Source organism: Hippocampus bargibanti, linkage group LG05, assembly GCF_051943395.1.
Source record: "Hippocampus bargibanti isolate YZ-2025 linkage group LG05, ASM5194339v1, whole genome shotgun sequence".
Lineage (NCBI taxonomy): Eukaryota > Metazoa > Chordata > Actinopteri > Syngnathiformes > Syngnathidae > Hippocampus > Hippocampus bargibanti.
In genome coordinates, this window is record NC_142738.1 from 1,795,001 (window position 1) to 1,819,779 (window position 24,779).

General features: G+C 42.2%; 1 protein-coding gene and 1 pseudogene across 1 annotated transcript in view; both read left to right on the top strand.

Annotated features, from left to right (window-relative positions):
* The window catches only part of fbln1 (fibulin 1), a 40,709-nt gene extending 33,885 nt beyond the window's left edge, over positions 1 to 6,824 (top strand). Inside the window, exon 17 of the mRNA XM_088996520.1 lies at positions 6,265 to 6,824. Within this exon, the coding sequence (XP_088852646.1) occupies positions 6,265 to 6,404 (140 nt within the window). The 3' untranslated portion in view covers positions 6,405 to 6,824. The remainder of the gene's footprint in view (positions 1 to 6,264) is intronic.
* Positions 6,825 to 14,406: 7,582 nt separating this feature from the next.
* Positions 14,407 to 14,525, top strand: LOC148897423 (5S ribosomal RNA; annotated as a pseudogene).
* Positions 14,526 to 24,779: the final 10,254 nt, after the last annotated feature.

The following is a 24,779-nucleotide window of genomic DNA, read 5'->3' on the forward strand; positions in this document are numbered from 1 at the left end:
GACACACGCAGCAGTGAGCGGGGGTGGGGGGGTACAGAAACACACACACATACACATAAGAAAGGGAGACGACAGAGCTTGAAACAAAAAAACAAAAGTGAAATGGTGAGGAAATGGATAGAAAACACAGTGAAAATTGGACTCGTTTCAACTTTATTGATAGTTAAAAGGCAGAGTGTAGACGGCAAGGTTAAAAAAATATCCCATCAATCAGGCTCCACAAATAACCCGCTCAAGCCATCTGAACAATTTGAAGAGAACATACAAGCAAGGGAACCAGCTATTAATGAAGTTTCTAGTGTGTCTGCCTGCATCTGTTGCTGTTGCAATATCACGTCTAAAATGTATAACCCAGAGCTCCTTGAGACACTTTATGCAAAAAGCTATCCATTCCATCAAGCCATTAACGACCATCACAAAGGTAACTAAAATGACTTTATTATACAGTACAGTTTATTTCTTTAATTATACTACCATAGCACATTTATTTTACATAAAACAAGGTATATTTGGAGTAGTTTTAAGGCTTATGTAGTAGGACAATTATGTTTTATGGGGACCTGGGAACGGATTATTCTCATTTTAATGGTTTCCTATGGGAAATTAATGTTTGGAATACACCCTTTTCACCTTACACACACTTTCTGGGAACCAAATCATGTTCGTAAGCCAAGGTATCATGTATTTGAAAAGAGACAATGCAACATTTGTCCTTAGTGGTAAAAAAAGAACTGCAGATTTATCAAGCCGCAGTAAAATTCCCGTCATTTTTGCAAGGCAAGTGGGAACGTACAAGTGCGGTTTCGTAAGCTCGGCTAAAAAAAAAAAAAAAAACGGAACGCCGTCGTCCACGCTGTTCCGCCGGATAAAAGAAAGGTGAAGCAAAAGGGGGAAGCGGACAGTGCAAGGTAGTCTGCGGCGTCCGTTGGAATGTGAACCTCCTGTGTGAGACGTGACTACTTCAGAGAGGCTGGAAATTGCGGCGCAGACTTGCGGTCGCTCTGATGAAGAGTGGAGAACGGCCATGGAGATAAGATGTGCTAACTTAACCCCCCCCCACCCCTCCTAACTCGTCATTTCGATATGATTCATGACAAGGAATCGGCCGGCCCGCCAGAGAGCGCTAAGCTCTTAAGGAAGAACCCGGCGGGCTAAATCGAGATTAGCAGTGGGCCCGATCCTCCCATCAGGACGGCCCTGGATGACAAGACGAGGTCTCTCTTGGGTGGTCGCTTGACTTCAGCGCATAGATAAAGCGATAGCAAAGAAGATACGTGCAATGTTGTCGTTGTCGGGATGTATCGCTAACAGCGGGAGTCATTTATCAGGAGCATTTTTCCCTGTACAGTGATACCTCGGTTTACGAACCCCTCGGCTTACGAACCTTTTCGGTTTACGAACGTTAAATTCATGAAAATTTTACCTTGGCATATGAACTATTTTTCGGGATTCACACAGAGCTGCCACAATGAGTGAGGGGGGGTGTGGGTGGGTTAAACATTAAAGAGACAGGCAGATGACAGAGAGAGAGTGAGAAAATGGATAGAAAACAGTGAAATTCGGACTCGTTTCACCTTTGATAGTTCAAAGGCAGAGTGTAGACTGCAAGGTTAAAATTCCCATCCATCAGGCGCCACAAATAACCCGCACAAGCCATCTGGACACTTGATGCAAACAGCTATCAACCCAGCTAATCAGAACACAATTGATGAGGAACTAGATAAAATTATCGCAGAGAAAGCACCTACAAGGGATCATTCCTCAAGATGGTGAAAGACGAAGGTTACGTTCCTCATCAAGTGTTTAATGCTGATGAAACCAGCCACTCCATTCCATCAAGCCATTAACGACCATCACAAAGGTAAATAAAACGACTTTATTATAAAGTAGTGTTTATTTCTTTAATTATAATACCATAGCACATTTATTATAGATAAAATAAGGTATATTTGTGTAGTTTTAGGGCTGATTTAGTATGAAATTATGTTTTATGGGGACATGGGAACGGATTATTCTCATTTTAATGGTTTCCTATGGGAAATTCCTTTCAATGAGTTAATTGCAACTTGCAAATGGCGACTGTTGAGTATTATTTTAACTTTCTGCAAAAAGTGTAACTGATGGGATGATTAGGACGATATACCGCCCTCGTGAGCGACATGGGAGCAGTCGGCGATCGACCGGTCGAACGTGGTTAACGTAATGGCTTCCCCCTGGTTTCAGGACATGACGATACGAGGTACTGAACCATGCAGAGAAGTCAAATTTTCACCTCATCATCACCTTGAGTCTATTTTTTGCTCTTGACTTTAAGGGTCTTTACTTTTCCAACGGTCACTTCCAGTGGTACAAAAGTTGCGGTCAAACATAACGACGCGTGCTGTATCATCTCAGCTGCCGCGGCCCGCTTTCTGCCAAGAAAAGAAGCAAGCGATTTCCCATTCGTCTACGTTTGAAATGACGTCACTCCCAAGTGAGCAATGCTGTCCAAAAGTGACACATGGACCATTTGAGAGATCTGTAACTCTGACTCACGTGCAATTGAGCTGAAAATATCACACCACATACGGCAGTTTTTTCAAAAAAATAACATGAAATAAAGAAAACCCCGCCTCGTCTTTGGAGTGGTCGTGTTTGGATAACCTGACCTTCCAGTGTCCCCTTGTACAAGTAGCGACTGTTGTACTAGCCGATCCCCAAAGGGCCCGCTAAAATGAGCTTGACATTGCTTTGGTAGCTTGACTGCTAAAATGAGACTTCAGACTCATTGCAATTATCATATGACAGTGTCTGAAATAACGTCTGCCCGGATGCCCGGGGCGTGCAACTTTTCCGAATGAAGATTTCGAAATCAGAATAAAGTATTCCGATTCGAAATCTTCTCATTCATGGAACCCTTCATGGAACCCTTCTTTCAATCTTCAGTTTGGCAATTTGCATACTCGGCATGGCAGCCAATCAGAAGCCTTCTTCCTGCTTCCCGTCTTTCCCGAGTGTTATAAGGTCGTGCATTTGCACATCATTTACCAAAGTAGATGCACAGAACCTCATCCCCAGAAGAAAGATTGAAAAGAAGCTAACAAAATTTATGACACCACAAAACGTAAACGTATATTATCCCGTGACTGTAAAGTGTACTTGAGAGTTTTGAAAGGTGCTTAGAAATTGAACGTACATTAAAAGCATCGTGGAAAGAGAAGTTCACGTGGCTTGTAGCAGACGTATGTACATCCTTAATAAATCAATCCTTAATACTTTGCAACATTTTTTTGCGATTAGTCGTCTTATTGTGTTTCAAGTTGTGAAAAACGGGGCAGGCAACTTTATGGCGAGGCAGGCAACTTTTCAGAGTTGTCTGCCCTGGTGTCCGCTAACTTTTTGTCACGAGTTTCAGACACTGCATATGATCTGTCTGTTAAATGGCCGATAATTCTCTGGATCTAAATTTTGCGATTTGTTGGTAGATGTTTTTTTTTTTTTCATGGTGCTGACGTTTTGGAAACAACAAAATCACAGTCCTTCTCCACTCGCACCATCGTCACCATAGCAACGTAATCCCAAAACAACAAAACACAGGGGCAACCCTGGTAGGTTTTGGCCCCATTCCACACTCCTCACACTGCTTATCATGAGAATCTGCTGCAACCTTTTCGGTACCCACAGAAACCTCACACTACGCCCCCCAAGCCCCAAAGCCCTCCTAAAACGAAGGAAAAATGACAGAGTGGTCGAGACAGCAGTTCCGCTAGCGTTGCCTCTCTCCTTCCAGTTCAGGATGGATCCAAAGAGGAGTGCCTCCGCAGCTGTATCGCGTGACTACGTACCGCTCCCCTCCGTCACACACACATGGGACTCATTTGGCCCAGTGGCCACAGTGATGGTGCCCGCCCCCAAACCCCCTCGGGAAGAGAAAAGAGGGGAAGAGAAGAAGCGTGTGATGGCTTCTGCTGTCATGCTGCACCCGTCGCATAAGATTACGATGTTCTGTGGTACAGTAATACAGTAATCTCTGTGTAATTGCACCCCCACCCCAGTTTTTTCCACTGTGATACCTATCCTTAGCTATGGGTGAAAAAAAATCCATGGCCTCTTAAGATGGAACCAAGGAGCACTAAATGAGTGGTAACAAGCAATGCAAACAGCAAGGGCCCCAAAAATGAACCCTGTTGAACACCCTATGGCAGTGTGCTAGGTCGAGACTCTAAAGTTAAGAAAATAAGTCCTGGAAACTAAATATGATCTCAACCCTAAGAACGATTAAAACCTCGAGATCACTGGTTTTTAACCTGGGGTTGATCGAACCCTTGGCATTCGGTGAGTCGATCTCAGGGGTTCGGCAGAGCCTCCGCCGACACACTTCTGTTAATTACGGAAACGGAACATTTCATCCGGCCCCAGAGGTCGTTTATTCCGTTATGTCCGTTTAGCACGAAATGTGGAAATACCACAGGAAATCGTGGGGGCAGTATAGAGTCAGAAGCGTACCAAATCAGAAAAATGAATACAGAGAGAGAAGAAGAAAGGCCAGCTAGACAGCTTCTGCTTCCCCCATTCACAACCAATGATCAGGCTAGCCAGTAGCTAGCAGGAATCAACGTGTGACATCATTTTAGTAATTGTTGTATTAAGTTCATCCTGTCTACTTGATATCTAATTTAAAACAGATTCTTTACTTACAGACAGTGTATTGTAGGTGTTCAAATACCTGACATGTTCCGGTGTATACTTCCGCCTTCGTCAGAGTGTCACGGATGTTGTTGTGACGCACCATTTTCAGCTGGTGTTACTCATTCTAGTACGTCAGTTTTGTATTTTATCCATATTAATTATGTCGGACAAAAGAAGAAAGTGGTCCGATGAAGATGTACAACATGGATTCACATGTCTCATCTATATCTAGAGTCTAGATGATATTCAATTGTTATTTCGATACGTTTTTGCTAAAATAAAAGTGTTTTTGATGTTCAGAAGAATGAAGATCAGTCGCAGCAAGACGGAATATAGGTGTGTGAATGAGAGGGACCAAAGTATAAGAGTGATGCTACAGGGAGAATAGATAAAGAAGGTGGATGATTTTAAGTACTAGGGTCAACTGTCCAGAGCAATGGAGAGTGTGGAAAATAGGTGAAGAAGCGTGTCCAGGCAGGCTGGAACGGCTGGAGAAAAATGTAAGGTGTGATGTGTGATAGAAGGGTTTCAGCTAGGTTGAAAGGAAAAGTGTATGAAACGGTGGTGAGACCAGCCATGATGTTTGGACTGGAGACAGTGCCACTGAAGAAAAGACAGGAAGCAGGGCTGAAGGTAGCAGAGCTGAAGATGTTGAGGTTTTCTTTGGGAGTGACCAGCTTGGATAGGATCAGGAATGAGTACATTAGAGGAACAACTCATACTCGAGGCTTTGGAGAGAAAGTCAGAGAGGCTAGACTGAGATGGTTTGGACATGTCCAGAGGAGAAAGAGTGACAATATCAGAAGAAGGATGCTTTGCCTTGAACTGCCAGGCAGGAGACCGAGAGGAAGACCAAAGAGGAGGTTTATGGATGCTGTCAAAGAGGACATGAAGGTAGTGAGATGGTGGACAAGCCCAAAAGAAAAGAAGTTCTTTATTACAGCAGACATTTAAACAGCTTCTTCCCCCAAGCCATTAACGGTATACAGTAAGCCATATATAACCTTATAGTGTCTTTTTGCAATTATTTTTTATGATGATACTAGTGCAGCGTGTTCCACCGGAGACAAATTCCTTGTGTGTTCTAAATACTTGGCAATAAAAATGATTCTGATTATATAAAGTAACACAGGAACAAACTTTTTGGGTTCTTCACAATTCGCAACAGAGCTCCGTCCCTATCCCCGATTTCGATACGGGAGAGAATCTTTATGGTCGTGTTACCACCCAACGCCACCCACGTTGCTTTTCCTCCTCGCCTAGAAGCTCCGTTTTCAGCACGGATGGTCCAAAACACGTCAGTCTCGACCGCACATACTCCCCCTCTCTAAACTCCATTCCAGGGAACAATAAAATAAATCAAGATGGCTTCCTCAGCCGACACTTGTCGTTGACATTTGAAAGGCGTGATATGGGCGTTGCACAAGTCTTCCCAAGCCAAGTAGCGAGAATTCTTCACGCCATAAACAATAACCCAGCTTCTTTGAAGGCCTAAACGTAACCACCACCGTTCTATAGTTTTTCGATTTTTTTTGTTTGGTGAAGGTTTTTCAAACTGCTATGTTTAACCTTGACGTTTGTTTTTGTGTGTTCGAGGTGTCGTCCGGCAGGTGAAGCCGCTGATTGGCCCGTTGACGACGATACTCAAACTGTCCATGCGCAACTTGACAGTCCAGGGTGACTCGGGTCAGAACATCATCAACGTTTACGTCTTTGTGTCGGAGTTCTGGTTCTAAGAGTTCACCCTCCCTCAGCTGATTTGCTGTCAACACCAAATACATTGCTAATGCTACACATACCGATGCTTAGGTCAGTGGTGGGGCGGAGGGGAGGACTTTAGGGGATTTTAAGTATTTTTGACAGTTTCTGAGTTGAAACGCTACCAGCAGCCACGCTTTGGTTTGATGACACGCTCAGCCTTAGTCGCACTTCTGTGTTGCATCTGGCAAAACTGAGCAATGGAACACGAGAGTTGATGCTATCGCAATGAAATGGGAGCCTTCTCAAGGGAGACATCCAGAACCTTAAAAAAAAAGCTAACAAAAAATGCATGTCTTTGAAAGGCTGCTAATGTGACATTACACGCTAACGTTCACTTTTCATGTTGATGCATTTGTTGTTTTTTTTTCTAAAGAATAAACACTATTTTACATATAGTTTTGCCTCTATTGTGTATCTATCTATCTATCTATCTATCTATCTATCTATCTATCTACAGCTATCCAGCTGTTTATCTATTCGCTAAATAGATAGCTATTTATTAGCTATCTAGCTAGCTTTCTATCTATTTGAGTTACTTCCGGGTTGAGTGAACGCTGCCGCTGCTCACTCACAGAAAAAAAAAAATCCTGCGACAGTAAAGTGACCTTGAGAGTTTTGAAAGGCACTTATAAATGAGTATGATTATTATTATTATTATTATTATTATTATTATTAGAAATCAGCACGGTGCCTTTGGGGAATGGCTCAACGTTTCGAGAATCTGATAGCTTGTGCAAGGGTTTGGAATTACGACAACAGGAAACTTGATTACAATTGTTCAAATGTGTCAATATTAGCCAACAAACAGACGAGCGCAAACAGCGGTATCTCAGGTCCACTTGGCTTTTTTTATTCCCGGCGGTGTGCGGAACGTCAGTTTCCATGGCGACATTTGGAACGTTCTGTTTGTTTTGGCGGCAAATGATAACTGCGCACCGGCAAAGCGATGGCTCAACAGCTTGGCCTCCAAGCGCCCTCGCCAGGGACGTAAGAAGGACCCGTAAAAGATAGTCGGTGCGTGCGTGCGGACACGTTCGTGGCAAGATAGAGTTTCGGGGGAAAAAAAAACGAGGTACCAGCGTGGTAGAACGAAGCACGAAGCACTTTTCTAATTAGGCTAATCAGTGAAGCAGAAGTCCTCTTCTTCCCGTCAAACATCAGACGCGGCAGCCTAACGACGAGGTTATAATCATCACTGCGGCTAAAGCTCGCCAATGCTTCAAAGACAATGGAAGAGAGGCGCATACGTCGCGACCTGTGCGGCCGTCAGCTGTGATGGATTTTAGGACTCTTCTGAAGATGGTTAGGGCCCTTGCAGGAAATGGGAGGGTGGCGGGTCAGCCCTTTGTGGTCTACATGAAAGAGGATCTGGATCGCCACATGACTTGATGTGTTGCATTGATGCAAAGATGGAAATAAGGAAATGAAATGAAGACACTTAGTCTGTGTACGCTCTCAGTCGTACAGGAGTGTTCCGTCGATGAAAAGGTTTCTTCAGCTGTCATCTGTTCTTCTTTGAAGGCGTCGGACGTTTCATCTGAAGAGTTCGCTGACAAAGCTCTTCGGGTGATGAGCAAAACGTCCGACACCTTCCAAGAAGTACAGATGACGACTGAAGAAACCTTTTCGTTGAAGACACTTAGGTTAGTGTGAAGTCCACAAATTCTAGAACCCAGAGACAATTCTAGCAATACCATATACTACTTATGAAATCCATCCATCCATCTTCTGTCACTTGTCCGGGGAAGCCCAGACTTCCCTCTACCCAGCCACTTCTTCATGGTCTTCTTGGCAGATCCCAAGTTGTTCCCAGGCCAGTCTCTCCAGCGTGTCCTAGTTCATCCCCGGGTACTTATGGAATTAATTAAAACAAGAGGCAGTATGTTCCTGTTGTGGCATTTTTAAGTTGAACATTTTATATGCAGAGATGTTTATAAGTAGAGGTACCATTATAGTTGACCATGCAATCAAAACCAATTAATAATGGTCATCACATATTTTCTCATAACCCATCTGTAAATTTGTGGCAAATGCAAACCATTTCAGGAATGCGAGAATACAGTGAGGTTGTTCTGGATTTTTTGGATCTCCAATGACAGTTCGCGGCTGCAGTTGACCATGATCCAGTTGGCGCGGCGTAAAACAATGCAAAATCAAATTCTGGCTCAATCCCGAGCGAGGAAACATCTCGGATCGGATCATCATCATCCCGAGCCAGGAGCGAGGTGGTCTGCATAGACTCAACTCCGATTGGGCCTGATGAGTCTCTGTATGGCTGGAAGAACGACCCTCGTTTGCAGTAACGGTCCGGCCCTCTTCGGGATGAGGAGTTGGGGGCTAACGATAGTCCTCCCACACCCGGAGGCCCCAAGACTGACTACCATGCTAACTGCTATTTCTAGGCTCCCTACCACAACACGGCACAAAATACAAGGATCCCTTATGATGAGTTTCTGCTGATCTCTTCAATCCTTTTTGAATCCACATTTCTTCAACTGGCATGACGCTGCATGATTACGATTCAGTGTAGACATTCGGCCTTTACGATTGCTATTGCAATAAAAAAGGAGCTCTCCTCACCATCCAAGGGAGTTTAAAGAGTGACATTTCGCTCAAGACCAACAGATGGCAGACCGACACAGCATAATTCAGCACCAGCCAGCACTTTGAACTATGCCCTTTTACTGGGCTAACGCCTCCTGCATATTTACAACACTGTAACAAAAGTTTGCCAAAACATCCAAACGAGGACAACTTAATAATTTGTATACCTAAAACTCACTTCTTAGATAAAACAACCACAGAGGTAGACAGCAAAATCTGAACTGATGAGGTCATAAAATACCACCAACATCTCATAACATGGGTATTGGAGTATCTAAATAAGTGGTTCTGAATCTTGTTGGAGGCACTGAACCCCACCGGTTTTATATGCTCATTCATGGAACCCGTCTTTCAATGACTGTTCCCACGAACTTCAGACGAGACTAACGGGTGAACCTCTGCGGCGGAATATCCACCGAACCCCAGAGTCCGATTCACCGAACCCCGAGAGTTTGATCGAACCCAGTTTCAGAACCACTGTCTTAGATACAACAACCACAAAATCTGAACTAAAGAAGTCATAAAATAGCACCAACATCTCATAACATGGGTATTGGCGCATATAACACAGTGGTTCTGAACCTGTTGGAAGCACCGAAACCCCCAGTTTCATATGTTCATTCACCGAACCCTTCTTTCAAAGTCTGCGCCCACTAACTGCAGACTAGACTGAGGTGTGGACCTCTGCGGCAGAGGATGCACTGGACCTCTGCCGCAGAGGATCCACCGAACCCCTGAGACCGACCTCTAGGGTTTGACCAAACCCAGTTTAAGAACCATTGATCTAAACAAATAAATACATAAACTAGTCTGGTAGACATAAATGCTGCCGCGATCCAAGAGTGCTATTCAGCCTGAATGATGCAGAACCCTTTGTTGAGGTTGGGGTTGACAGATGTTCCAGAGAGAAGGGCGAAGGGGGCGGGTGTACACGCACAAAGCACAAGTGTGTCCTCCCATAACTTATACATTTGAAGAGTAACCATTTACAGTCATTACTGAGTTCAGAGCCCTTTGCCAGAGTACACAGTGGATCCATCCCAGTCAGTAATCTGGAGCTGAGGTGTACTCATGAAAATTCAGTGCGCCGCGGTTCAGTTGGTCATGCTCATGCGGATGCATACCAGGGGCGAAACACATTCAACCGCATGTCACACAATGTGATGGACACTTAAATCGTTTGACGCCACTTCACTTGTCACAATTTTGGGCCACGTGAGGGATGAAAAGCATATTGTTTATTCTTGGTTAACACACACGCTATGAGTCACAGTCAAATAAAAAAATATGGGCGCATAAAAAAATACATTTAAAAAAGCAATGTTTGCTGGAAAACAGAGGCTAGCCTTTTTTGAATGTTGATCAGGATTCTGTTTGGACTTATTTTATATATACATAAATATTTGACTGCCACATGTTTCCAATTTAATGTATTTCAAACGGCAACAATGTGTGGGAATTTGACCCAAGCAACTTTGAAATGATGTGACACTTCACTGGCTTGGAATAGGGAACATTCTGTGTCAATGCTACGGTGACCTCAGCTCACCGGTTTCACGAGGCAATGATATTGGCGGATCAGCCGGGATACTTCTGAGGTTAGTGGCTCATTTTATTTTTTTATCCATTTGCTATCTATTTGCTATCAGTCTAGCTAGCCAGCTATGTATTAGCTATATGGCTATCTAGCTAGTTAGCTAACTGTCTATCTGTCTATCTATTAGCTATCTGTGAGCTAGCTAGCTATCTAGCTAGTGTTCTATCTATTTGAGTTAGACGGCAGCACAAATCCTCGGTACACGGTTAAATGACAATAATTTAGTTTTTGCGATCGTCCAAGGTTTCATTCATGAGTGTCAAATTAGTTGTTGTCCTGAAAACGGATGAAAATCATTTCAGCCATTTGTTAACTTAACAATGAGATTTTGTCGCCAAAATATGAAAGCAGATCCAACAGTCAACGTTTTATTTTGTGTTTGTTTTCCCCCGACATTGATGCTGCGGTTTCCACGTCAGAAGCAATCATATGTGAATCTGGGCATGCTTGAGCACATTGAAACGAAAACAAAACAGAAGAATGGATCACTGTTGTCATGTTTATACGTTTCAAATGCATCAAATTCTTAATGACGCTGACTTTGGGGTGTTCAAAGACAATTTGGGCACAGAACTTGACATGTCGTCTGACGACTCCAACTGGGCCTTGGCATGTCCGCCCGGTCCAGGGCGGTGACTTTGCTAAGCAGTCTATAGTGATACCTTAGTTTACGAACCCCTTGGTTTACGAACTTTTCGGTTTGCGAACGTTAAATTTATGAAAATTTTACCTTGCCATCCAAACTATTTTTCACACGGAGCGCCACAATGAGTGATGTGTCGTTCGCAAACGAGCACGTTTACCTAGCAACAAAATGGCAGGTGACTATTTTTGTCCTCTATTCCCTGCCCTGAGTCTTCGGTTAAAGCCACGTGATTGGTGAAGAACGCAGCAGTGAGGGGAGGTGGTTTAAAAATGAAAGAGACAGGCAGACGACAGAGAGAGAATGAGAAAATGGATAGAAAACAGTGAAATTTGGACTTATTTCAACTTTGATAGTTCAAAAGCAGAGTGTCGACTACAAGGTTAAAATATCCCATCAATCAGGGTCCAGAAAATAACCTGCACACGCCATCTGTACACTTGATGCAAAAAGTTATCAACCCAGCTAAACAGAACACAATTGATGAGGAACTAGGTAAAATTATCGCAGAGAAAGCACCTACAAGGGATCATTCCTCAAGATGGTGAAAGAAGAAGGCTACGTTCCTCATCAAGTGTTTAATGCTGATGAAAGCGGCCACTTCATTCCATCAAGCCATTAACGACCACCACAAAGGTAAATTAAACGACTTTATTATACAGTATAGTTTATTTCTTTAATTATAATACCATAGCACATTTATTATGCATAAAATAAGGTATATTTTGTGTAGTTTTAAGGCTTGTTTGGTAGAAAATTATGTTTTATGGGGACGTGGGAACGGAATATTCTCATTTTAATGGTTTCCTATGGGAAATTATTTTTGGGTATATACACTTTTCGCCTTACACACTCTGTCTGAAATTCACAATTTTTTATGAGCCCAACGAAAAGTGATGAACACTTCGCGTCAAAGCGCACTTCATCATGACATTTCTCCCTGTCAGAGAATGTCTTTTATAAATGCCGGCTTGATTTTTGTTATTTCTTTTTCCATCAAGGTGTCACTTGCCCTGAGAATAGTTGAGTCACACACAGTGTGCGGGTTTGGTTAATGGTTACCACAGTGATGCCACTTAGGTGTGTTGACTTTAGCAAAAAAACAAAAAAATGACTTTCACTGTGACGCCTTTCATTTCGCGTTGTCTCTGCAAGCATAAAATCGGCCTTCAAAAAAGTGAACCATAATAGTCAGAAGTGTTGTTTACAACCATGCCAAATTAGATTTGTTTTGTTTTTAATGGTATACAAACAAAGCTTGTCAAACGCAGAGGACCGCGCAAAATCCCACCTAGCTAAAAAAAAAAAGCTACAGCATTGAATGTTACTTTTATGCCTTTACATTATTTTATATATTAGCTGTCTAGCTAGCTATTATGCATCTATCTGACTCCAGCTGGCTAGCTATTAGCTATATATTCGCTAGCTTTTTATGGATCAGAATCAGAATCAGCTATGTATGAGCGAGCTAGCTAGCTTTTTATCTATTTGAGTTACTTCCGGGTTGAGTGAACGCTGGCGCGTGTGGCTGCCGCTGCTCGTCCACATAAAAACATCTCACGGTGACTGTTAGGTGACCTTGAGAGTTTTGAAAGGCGCTTAAAAATGAAATGTATTATTATTTATTATTATTTGAGTTACAGTGATACCTCGGTTTATGAACCACTTGGGTTACGATCTTATCGGTTTATGTACGTTAAATTTATGAAAATTTTACCTTGGCATACGAACTATTTTTCAAGATACACGTCGTTCGCGAATGAGCCCGTTCTCCTCACAAGGAATTGGCAGCCAACTTTTTTTTGGTCCTCTATTCCCCGCCCCCAGTCTTCGGTTAAAGCCACGTGATTGGTCAAGAATGCAGCAGTGAAGCGGGGGGGGGGGGGGGGGGGGTTAAACATCAAAGAGACATGCAGACGACAGAGAGAGGTCCAGAAAATAACCCGCACAATCCATCTGTACACTTGATGCAAAAAGCTATCAACCCAGCTAAACAGAACACAATTGATGAGGAACTAGGTAAAATTATCGCAGAGAAAGCACCTACAAGGGATCATTACTCACGATGGTGAAAGAAGAAGGCTACGTTCCTCATCAAGTCTTTAATGCTGATGAAACTGGCCACTCCATTCCATCAAGCTATTGACACATAGGTAAATAAACGACTTTATTATACAGTGCAGTTTATTTCTTTAATTATAATACCATAGCACATTTATTATACATAAACTAAGGTCTATTTTGTGTACTTTTAAGGCTTAGAAAATTAGAAAGTAGAAAATTATGTTTTATGGGGACCTGGGAACGGATTATTCTCATTTTAATGCCTTCCTACGGGAAATTATTTTTTGGGATACACACTTTTCGCTAAGGTATCACTGTACTGCGTTCTTAGAGAGTCCTGCTTCGTCTTATCAGCCTGTTGCGGTAAGCATGCAAGCAGATGCTTCCGATAACAGACATAAGCCGGGGGGGATCTTTGAGCTCCACATTGACAACGGGGTTACGCTTTTCCCCTTCAACCCCCCTTTTCCTCGTTTGGGCTTTGTTGTGGTCACCGCGACAATCGCTAACAGTCCAGTCCCTTGCTCCACGATGCTTATTAAAAGCAGAATCCTGTAACTGAGAGTGGAGGGAAGAGCATGCATCGGGGAAATTGACTTCAGAAAATATTTTCATACACATTGTCCTAATCACTTACAACACTGCGGAGACTACGAAGAAATTAGCTGTAACATGATGATTGCACTTGTGATCACTTCCAGAGAGCAGTGCAGGCCATGTGTTTGGTGACTGCGCCTTCAGAAAAGACTCGTCAGACTCATCCTTTAAAACTACTAGCAGCGGTGGAAGACAAGGAAAGTGAAGAGACCGTTGGTTATATGCAAAAATAAATAAATACAGTGATACCTTGGCTTATGAACTTAATTGGTTCCCAGAAAGTGTGTAAGGTGAAAATTGTGTATTCCAAACATTAATTTCCCATAGGAAACCATTAAAATGAGAATAATCCATTCCCAGGTCCCCATAAAACGTAATTTTCAACTAAATAAGCCTTAAAACTACACACAATATACCTTATTTTATGTATAATAAATGTGCTATGGTATTTTAATACAGAATACAGGTATTTTAGTACTGCCATACTACCCTGAGAACGCCCGATCTCGTCTGATCTCGGAAGCTAATCAGGGGCGGGCCTGGTTAGTACTTGGATGGGAGACCGCCTGGGATTGCCAGGTACTGTACATTGGTCGTGTAGGTCTTATAAACCTACACGGGTGTAAAGACGACCCCGCCATCCACGAGTCTCCGGAGCCTCTAAGGCGGTCTGGTGGCGAGATCCGCCACCTTTCCGGCAGCTCCTATGGGAGTAAACCCGAAATCAATCCGGTAATGGCGCACCTAAGGCGGTCTGGTGGCGAACTCCGCTACCTTTCCGGCAGCTCCTGCGACCATACTGAAATGGTATCAAATTGTATCAGCTCAGCTGTTCCTTTGGTCCAGTCAGCGTGGTGGAAAGGGGGAGCAAGCTGCATAGGCGACAGCCTGCTCTCCATAATACACCGCCCAGGCACACTGTCCACCGGGACAGTCATTCATGGTCAGCCATGACCGATGGAGGCCGACGACGGTATTTTAATACAAGAAATAAACTGTACGGTATAATAAAGTCGTTTTATTTACCTTTGTGATGGTCGTCAAAGTCATTTGAAGTGATTTTACAAATTATGGACAAAACTTATCCGTAGGCGTCGGTTGTCATTTAAGGGTGCTTATGTTGTGAAGAGGAATTCGGTCGGCATCAGAAGGGCTACTTTATAATTGATATTTTTGCCGTAACCATGAAGTCGATGCTAAGAATTTGCTTGAGTGGGCCACATAATGTAACGTGGCAGGGCCACAACTGGCCCGCGGGTCTTGGGTTGAAATCCGTAAAGTTTGAGAGCCCTGATTTAAAGTATTTTGTTCGCCTAACATGCATGTTGCACGTTGGGAGAACGTGAACCACACATGGGAAAATCCTAAGCCATTCGAAACTCCAAATCGTTGAGGCAGACATGCTAACCGCTAATCAGCTACACTGCCACGAGGTGGCCGATCTTCCCCCTTTTTATCACACGACTCATTCCAGCCAACTGCTGTCATTCTCTCCCGTTTAAAAAATATGCATCTGTCGCGATTGTTTGCGCTGTCATAAAACTCAGGCCTTTTAGTATTTCGTAGATTCCTGAGTGATGACGCCTCACGTTGCTTTTCGGGGCTCGTGGCCGCTCGCCGTGGAAAATTTAGCTTGCCGAAAAACTCCCGTATCTGTTTTTCGTTCGGGTGTCTGCGGGATGCAATGAAGAATAATAGAAGGAGTCGCTGCGATAATGTTCGCCCTACCATAATTGAAGCAGACCCGCTGAGTGCTGGAGAAGGCGCAAGATGGAGGGAAGCAGCCTCTGCCATCGCCTATGAGACGCGACAATGAAGGCGAAGGATTCCAGCCCAGAAAATGTCATCTTAATGGCCTATATTGTTCTGTCTCATTCATCATACACATTCTTTCTTTATGAATAGAAGATCCAGTCCAGCCAGTTGCCCCTTTTGTCCACAGCTCACTCTGCACTACATTCAACCATGTCAGACTTCCAGCATCAAAGACCCCCCTTGGTGGTCTTTGGTGCATTAAAACAGAGTCGTGTAGTAGGACAAAGTATTAATGAAAAACGAGCCATGAGAAATTATTCCTAAAAAGTACATGCAGGACTGGTTTTAGCTTCGTTGTCTTCTGGCATTGCTATTCGAAGACATTAGCCTCAAAGTACAGTGATGATACCTTGGCTTACAAACTCAATTACTTCCCAGAAAGAGTGTGTAAGGCGAAAAGTGTGTATTCCAAAAATTAATTTCCGATAGGAAACAATTAAAATGAGAATAATCCGTTCCCACGTCCCCATAAAACAATTTTCTACTTTCTAATTTTCTAAGCCTTAGAGCTAGTTAGTATGGATAAAATATAAAAACAACATACTACAACTGTCACACGTTGATTACTGCTACCTACTGGCTAGCCTGGTCATTGGTTGTGAATGGTGGAAGCAGCAGCAGTCTAGCTGGCCTCTCTTCTTCTCTCTCGGTATTCATTTTTCCGATTTGGTACGCTTCTGACTCTATACTTCCCCCATGATTTCCTGTGGTATTTCTCCGTTTCGTCCGGAGCTCTACCGATTGCTAAACGGACATAACAACGAACGAAACGACCTATGGGGCCGGACGAAATGTTCCGTTTCCATAATTAACAGAAGTGTGTCGGCGGAGGCTCTGAGATCGACTGACTGAACCTCAAGGGTTCGATCGAACCCAGGTTAAGAACCAGTGGTCTAATGTGTAGATAGATAGATGTGCGTCAATGCAGCGTCCTTGTCATTCACCCCTTGGGCCACAAAGTCATCCGATAGTGTAATGTAAATGTGAATCACCCATAAAACGCGTTCAGTCAGGTGACCATTCACGATGTTGTTTAGCTTGGACATTTTCGAAGGATTGTTAAAAGCTGATACGGTCGGTAGATAGGTAGATATGGTAGGTAAATACAGTAAGAACATTCATTGATGCTGATAAAAGCAAATGTCCTTGCATCAGTTCTTGACAAAACGCCACGCTTGGAACGGACTGGGGCATTTACATGGAAAACACGTCTCAATTTACACATTTTTTTTAGTTGATAAATTTCATCCAGAACCAATTTATTTCATAAGCAGAGGTACTACCGTATTTAAAATGTGTAGGCTGTCTTAAATTAGCATCTGTAATTTCTTCAGAGAAAAAAAAATAATTGGATGGATTTGTGGAATGGATTGCTTTGGCCTCAAATATGTTTCTTTGCACAACAGACGGACGGCTACACTGCCGCGATAGGAGTATTTATGCTAGCAAGGCAGCCATATTGTGATAGGAACGGGTTGTCCGTCATTTCAAGGTCGTGAAACCAATCAGACGTTGACATGCCTTGCCATGGATGGCTTCAATTGCACAAGGAAATCCACATGTGCTCGTGATCTCATCGCAGACGGTCAAAAGTTGCGCATTTAATTGATCACTTGAGCTCGCTTGGGCACCGGATGCAACGTGGCCGGCGGGTTCTTTCTTTCTTTCTTTCATGCTTGCCGAACGGGCCGTAGGGGGTGATGAGGCTAAAAGTCATTTGTGTCACAGAGCCTGCCTGCAGTGTGACTAAGTACAAATATTTCATGAATGTACTTTAGGATGTTTTTCCATTACGTATACGTCAATTATTTCTGTTTTTCAATTACATATACGTTTGGATTGACATCTATACTGTCAAATACGCATGTTTTTTTTTCAAAGAGAGAAAATGAGAGAGGTCAAGTTAACTGCAGTTGAGATCATGAATGAGTGAGGTCTTTTACAAGGCATGAAAAAAAAATTTAGAGGCAGCAACATGCTGGGTGCATGACTGTTGATGTCTCTCAACTCATTGAACAGACCATAGGCTTTCAGACAGGACTACGTGTTTGCAGGTTTGTATAGAATAGAGTCCGTCCGCCCACTTGCTCTACGACCATCCACCTACCAATCCATCAAACAACCAATCAACCAACCAATCAATCAATCTGTCTACCGTATCTATCTACCATATCTACCGTATCTATCTACCAAATCTATCTATCTACCGAATCTACCGTATCTATCTATCTATCAATCTATCTATCTATCTATCCGTCTACTGTATCTACCGTATCTATCTACCCATCTACCGTATCTACCTATCTGCCGTATCTACCCATCTGCCGTATCTGTCCATGTACCGTATCTATCCATCTACCATATCTATCCACCTACCTATCTACCTATTTACCGTATCTATCTATCTACCTACCATATCTATCTATCTACCGTATATGTCTACCTATCATATCTACCTACCGTATCTACTTACCCTATCTACCTATCTATCTATTATAGACTGTAGATGTTCGGTAGTAGCAAATCAAAGAGCAGCTATATGCACTGTATGTTGAGTTCAAGGAACTTGGCACGGCAAGGAGAAGCCTAAACAGTATTTTGACCATTCATATCTTGAAATGTATTACTTAACAAAAGGCAGGGTCTTCCCTTTCAGGCATTTTGGACCTTGAACATTTCTTATGAAGAGGCGTTTGTAAGCAGACGTATTGGTTGACATCTCTGATTGAGACATGCGGTGTTAAGAAGTCTGTAACTGTGACGACTTTAGCATGCAACACCATAATTTTTTTTTAACACAATTTTCACTCATGACGATCTCAAGCCTCACTTGGCACACGAATAGCCTTGCGGCTCTTCTCTTCCATTGCGGCCAAACAGCCCCGTTTGGCCCTGTGGATTAAAACCGCCATTTGATTTATCTCTATTGTAGTACAACATTTCAAATTATACATCCCAGGCTTCACCAACTGTCCACACCGTTCGATCGCGGGATGTCAGACAGTATTCGGAAGTTGTGGATTAACGACTGCAGAGCAACCTGGCCGAACACTTGGTGAGTCACTGCAGTGTAGAGAAGAATCCATCAACTCCACGGTGCTGACACCTTCCACTCAAAAGCTGAAGGGTGGCCCACTTTCATCCTGTGCGCTCTTTTGGCAAGTCGTGACTGTGTAAGAGAACCTGGCGGAGTTCCTCGTGAAAAGGCCCAATATGTCTATTTACTTTATTGGGCATCTACGAGAGAGCAGACCATTTCATTAACCAAAAAACGCAATCTGGTAACCATCCATCCATCCATCTTCTCAAATGCTCGTCCTCAGAAAGGTCTACTCAAGATGACTGTTGGGCAACGAACAGAAACCATTCACACTTAAATTTCCAATTAAAGGACAACCGACACCATCTTTTTGTTTCCTGACATCAGAAAAACGTTTCATAGCATTTAAAATACCCAAAACACGCAGGCTGACATTTTTAGTGAAATTCAAAACACCAATAAAATTGAAATGATTGAAACAGTTCTGAAGAGGAAAGCATAAATGTTTGCAATCATTTTGAGGCGTCTGGACTCCTATGTAGCTACCAGAAAATGCACAAGATGGCGCCCAACCTCCGTTTGAAATGGGCTGATTTGTCGGCTGGGAATTTGTGTCAACTAGTATCAAATAGTAGTCTTGGTGCAACACACAACGATTCACCATCGCGTTATTGACGTGTTTTCCTTCGAATTTCGCCATCAACACGGATCAACACGAAGTTTTCAGACAAAACAAAGTACCCAAAATGCATTGTGTGTGGCTTCATCACCAACTCGAAAACAAGACTTCCTGAATATTCAGCGTGAGAAATACGCACCAGCGTTCACTCAACCCGGAATAGCTCGAATAGAAAGAACGTTAGCTAGCTAGCTAGCAGATAACTAATAGATAGCTAATAGATAAATATTGAAAGCAAACACAAAGCTGTAGCATCCTTTGACGAAAAGACATCTCCTGTCGCAAGTAAATCCGCTTCAATTCCAAGCCGCGACATTTCCGCATATGCATTCGATTGATGTCTGTCACCCCAATCCGCCTGCTCATCCCACATTTAGATTAGCTGTGGCGAGTAGGGCTTCGTGTCAAATACGCAATCCAGTCACACGAATTCTTCTCCGCCGGTCTGGCCCATGAAAACCGCACGCCGGGGTCACCACGCTCTCCCCCTGCCAAACCAGAGCCATAATTTTGCTTTTGTTTCAGACGTAAGCCTCAAAAAGCCTGAAATATGGAGACCCGGGCCGGGCCAGGCTGGGAAATCAGCTCATGGAGAGGAAAAGGGGGGTGGCGGAGGGTGGACGATCCCACCGAAAACCTTTTGGTTTGCGTTACGCTCCTTCCCCCGAATGTTAACGTGTGATTTGTTTATTAGGCAACGTCTACTACGAATGTACACACAGCTGACATTTACAATACGTGGGCCTTGGCAAAATACGTTTTCTGCCAATAATAATAATCCATTTCATTTCTAAGCGCCTTTCAAAACTCTCAAGGTCACTTTACAGTCACAGGATACATTTTCTATGAGTGAGCAGCGGCAGCCACACGCGTCAGCGATCACTCAACCCGAAAGTAACTCAAATAGATCGAAAGTTAGCTAGCTAGCTAATAGAAGGCTACTAATAATAAAACATTGTATTTATAAGCGCCGTTCAAAACGCTCATGGACATTGCTAATAGATAGTTTGCTAGCTAGATAGATAGCTATAAAGCTAATAGCTAGCTAGCTTTACATTATACTACTTAGCACATTCAACTAATAGACAGCTACTAATAATAATACATTGTATTTATAAGCGCCTTTCAAAACTCTCAAGGTTATAGCTAATAGATAGCTATATAGCTAATAGATCGCTAGCTATATATTTGCTATCTTATAGCTATCTAACTAGCAGGCAAGCTATCTATTAGTTATCTATTATCTAGCTAGCTGCTCACCCGCAGAAAAACTGATCCTGTGACTGTAAAGCTAGCTATCTAACTGGCTTCCTAGCTAGCTATATATTTGCGAGCTATTAACTATCTAACTAGCGAGCTAGCTATCTATTAGTTATCTATTAGCTAGCTAGCTGCTCACTCACAGAAAAACTGATCCTGTGACTGTAAAGCTAGCTATCTAACAGGCTTCCTAGCTAGCTATCTATTTTCTATTTATTAGCTATCTAACTAGCGAGCTATCCATCAGTTATCTACTATATTTATAGCTGCTCACCCAACTGATCATGTGACTGTAAAGTGACCTTGAAAGTTTTGAAAGGCGCTTAGAGTATTGTATTTAGTATTAGTATTGTTATTAGTATTATTATTATTATAATCATTTGCTAGCTATTTGCTATTTATTAGCTCTGGATGGCTAGCTAGCTATCTGGCTGGCTAGCTAGCTATTTGCTATCTATTAGCTATCGAACAGGCGAGCTAGCTATCTATTAGTTATCTATTAGCTCGCTAGCTGCTCACCCACAGAAAAACTGATCCTGTGACTATAAAGCTAGCTCTCTAACAGGCTTCCTAGCTAGCTATCTATTAGTGATCTAACTAGCGAGCTAGCTATCTATTAGTTATCTATTTGCTAGCTAGCTGCACACCCACGGAAAAACTGATCCTGTGACTGTAAAGCTAGCCATCTAACTGGCTTCCTAGCTAGCTATCTTTTTGCTATCTATTAGCTATCACCACATTGTGTAAAAAACAAAAGCGCACACACACGGCTATTGTAACAAACAGAGAAGAGTAGAGGTGGCGTGGGAGTATTGGACTAAAAACCCCAAAACCTCAACCTCCTTTTAAGCCAAACAAAGGCGTTTTTTTTTTATTTGAAAGCCCGCTAGCTGGCGCATTATTACGCCTTGACCTCAAGGAAGTTTTGCCTTTCGCTCCGCTTGCCCACGCTGTTCCACCATCGTGGAGACTCGTGATACCTCGGATGGCCGAGGTGCAGTTCGGCCGCCGGGCATGACCACCTTTGTTTCACAGAAAGCCGGATGCTTGAATGGAAAAACAATTTTTGGAAGGTCCATGTGGTTGAGTGATGTATTCCGTAAGGGTAACATATGACATTTACTAGGGTTGTAATAGTACAGTGGTAGCCTTAAAATATGAGTGAATCGGTTTACGGGTTTTGTGAAAGTTGGCTCTTTTGTCTTTTTTGACCAAACAGAGCAAGCTTGTGATAAAAGTTCAGTGTAGTGGCAATGAAGTTCAACTTTAAACACAGTATATACACAGTACAGTATATACACAGTATATATACAGTATACAGTGAGACCTCAACTTACAAACTTTTTGTCTTACAAACGTCAAATTTATGAAAATTAAACCTTATAATAAGCACTATTTTCATAATACACACCCACCACGGCTGGCGGAGTGATCTTCGGCGGAAGCAAGTTAAGTTACCAACAGTCCTTATTAGGGTGACTCTCCTTCCATAAGCCATCAACGACCATCAAAAAGGTAAATAAAACTTTATTTTAGAGCACAGTTTATTTCTTTAATTACAGTCCTCATGTAATGCGCCTCTCTTTCCAAACAGCAATTCCCTTTGACCTTCAACGCCATTCCATCAAACCATAAATGACCATCACAAATGTAAATAAAGTGACTTTATGATACAATTCAGTGTATTTCTTTCATTACAATACAATAGCACATTTATTATACATAGGATAAGGTATGTTGTGTGTAGTTTTAAGGCTTATTTAGTTGAAAAGTATATTTTATGGAAACCCGGGAACGGATTATTCCCATTTTAATGGTTTCCTATGGGATTTTTTTTTTGAGATACACACTTTTCGCCTTACACACTCTGTCTGGGAACCAATTAAGTTCGTAAGTTGAGGTCTCACTGTATACAGTCTGGCTCCCTGGCCAGCTAGCTAGCTAGCTATCTATTGGCTATTTAGCTGCCTATCTGTGTTCATCTCAAGAGTTCAAACAGAGAGCAATTGTGAGTCAATTGAAACAATATCACCAATATTTCAAATTGTGTGTTGTTAGACATTCCTTAAAGAAAATTTTAGTCACTGATCAAGCATCTTGGATGAGAAGCGAAACGTCCTGCACCTTCAAAGAAGAATAGACGATGGCTGCATGAAACCTTTTCATCGATTTTCGTGAAGTAAATTAGGAACCTTGACTCAAAGTTAGCTATCTATTAGCTAGCTAGCTTTCTATCTGAGTTACTTAGCTATCTATTAGCTGTCTATTAGCTCGCTAGATTTCTATCTGGGTTACATCCGGGTTGAGTGAAGGCCTAGCTAGCTATCTTACTATCCGAGTTACTTAGCTATCTATTAGCTAGCTAGCTTTCCATCTGAGTTACTTCCGGGTTGAGTGAAGGTCTAGCTAGCTATCTGTTAGCTATCTAAGCTATAATATATTATTATTATCAACGTTTGTACCGAAATAGCATGACAGTTTTACTGCTATCTAGCGAGCTAAATATGGGCGATATAGCTATCTATCTATTAGCTGGCTATATCGATAACAGCTAGCTAGCTCTCTATTAGCTATCTATCTAGCTTTGTATGTATTTGAGTTACTTCCGGGTTGAGTAAACGCTGTCGCGCGTGGCTGCCGCTGCTCACCCACAGAAAAACTTGTGACCTTGAGAGTTTTGAAAGGTGCTTATAAATGAAATGTAGTATTATTATGAAAGTGTGTTCATTTGTGCTAAGCAACAGAGTTCCTCACCAACAGTCTGCACATTAGGACTATCATGATTCTGTAGTTGTGCGGGTATCCGCCAATCCGGTTTTTTGATTTGTCCGCCCATGTTTTTTTTTTTTTTTTTTTTTTTGATGGATCGAGTTCCTCGAAGGATGACATGTGGAAGCCTTTATTTTTCACTTGACTTTCATCCTGACTATTTACTCTCGGTGACCACTGGCGAGTCTGATCTTGTCATTTTTGATTACGATCCATCCCGGAGAATCAGCAGCGAGAAGCGCATACCGAGAGGTTTTGTAATCTAAACTGAATTGACAGTAAGCAATGCGTACGCCGTCTTTTAGCATTACGCATGAAAATCTCACAAACACACACACACACATGCACACACACACACACACACGTCCGAGGTCTTACGCAAGGTCAACGAAACGCACGCATTGTAGTAACATAGCGTTACAAAGTAAACAGTGTGCACAGTTAGAAAGGATTCAACCTTGAGGTAGATGCAAGACCAATATACAAGTGAGGGGGGTGTATATTGAGCTATTGCACACATTTTGTGTTAAAGATAATTATTTTATAATACCAGGAAAAAAAGGTGATCATAGCTGGCTCGCTAGCTATCTGTTAGATATCTGAAAATGACAAAACCAGGAACAATTTCAACAGTAGCCAAAATGGAACTGTATAGTGCCACTTAGCAGTTTTTTTGACAACGATACTAGTGCAGCGTGTTCTACCGGAAACAAATTCCTTGTGTGTTCTACATACTTGGCAATAAAGATGATTCTGATTCTGATTCTGATCTGGCTGGCTAGCAAGCTAGCTATTAGCTGGCTAGTTAGCTTTCAATGAGTGGGTTGAGTGAATGCTGGCGCGTGTGCCTGCCGCTGCTCACCCACAGAAAAACTTATCCTGTGACTGTAAAGTGACCTTGAGAGTTTTGAAAGGCATTTCTAAATGTCATGTATTATTATTAGTATTATTATCTTGACAGCATTGAAAAAACAAGAGTAAAAATCTTACGATTATTATTTAAAATAAATCAGAATTTGAATTTGTTTAGGATTATTAAAAAAAAAAATCATAATTTGAAAAATGGACACTGCAAATTTTCCTCTTTATGGGACCACTAAAGACTTTCTAGTATTTATTATGACTATTATTTTTATTATCTTATTTTCTGAGTTTATAATTATTATTTAAAAAAAAAATAATTTGAAAAATGGACACTGCAAATTTCCTCATTATGGGACTACAAAAGACTTTCTTGTATTTATTATTACAGTAAAGTCTCGTTATATCGATATTGGATATA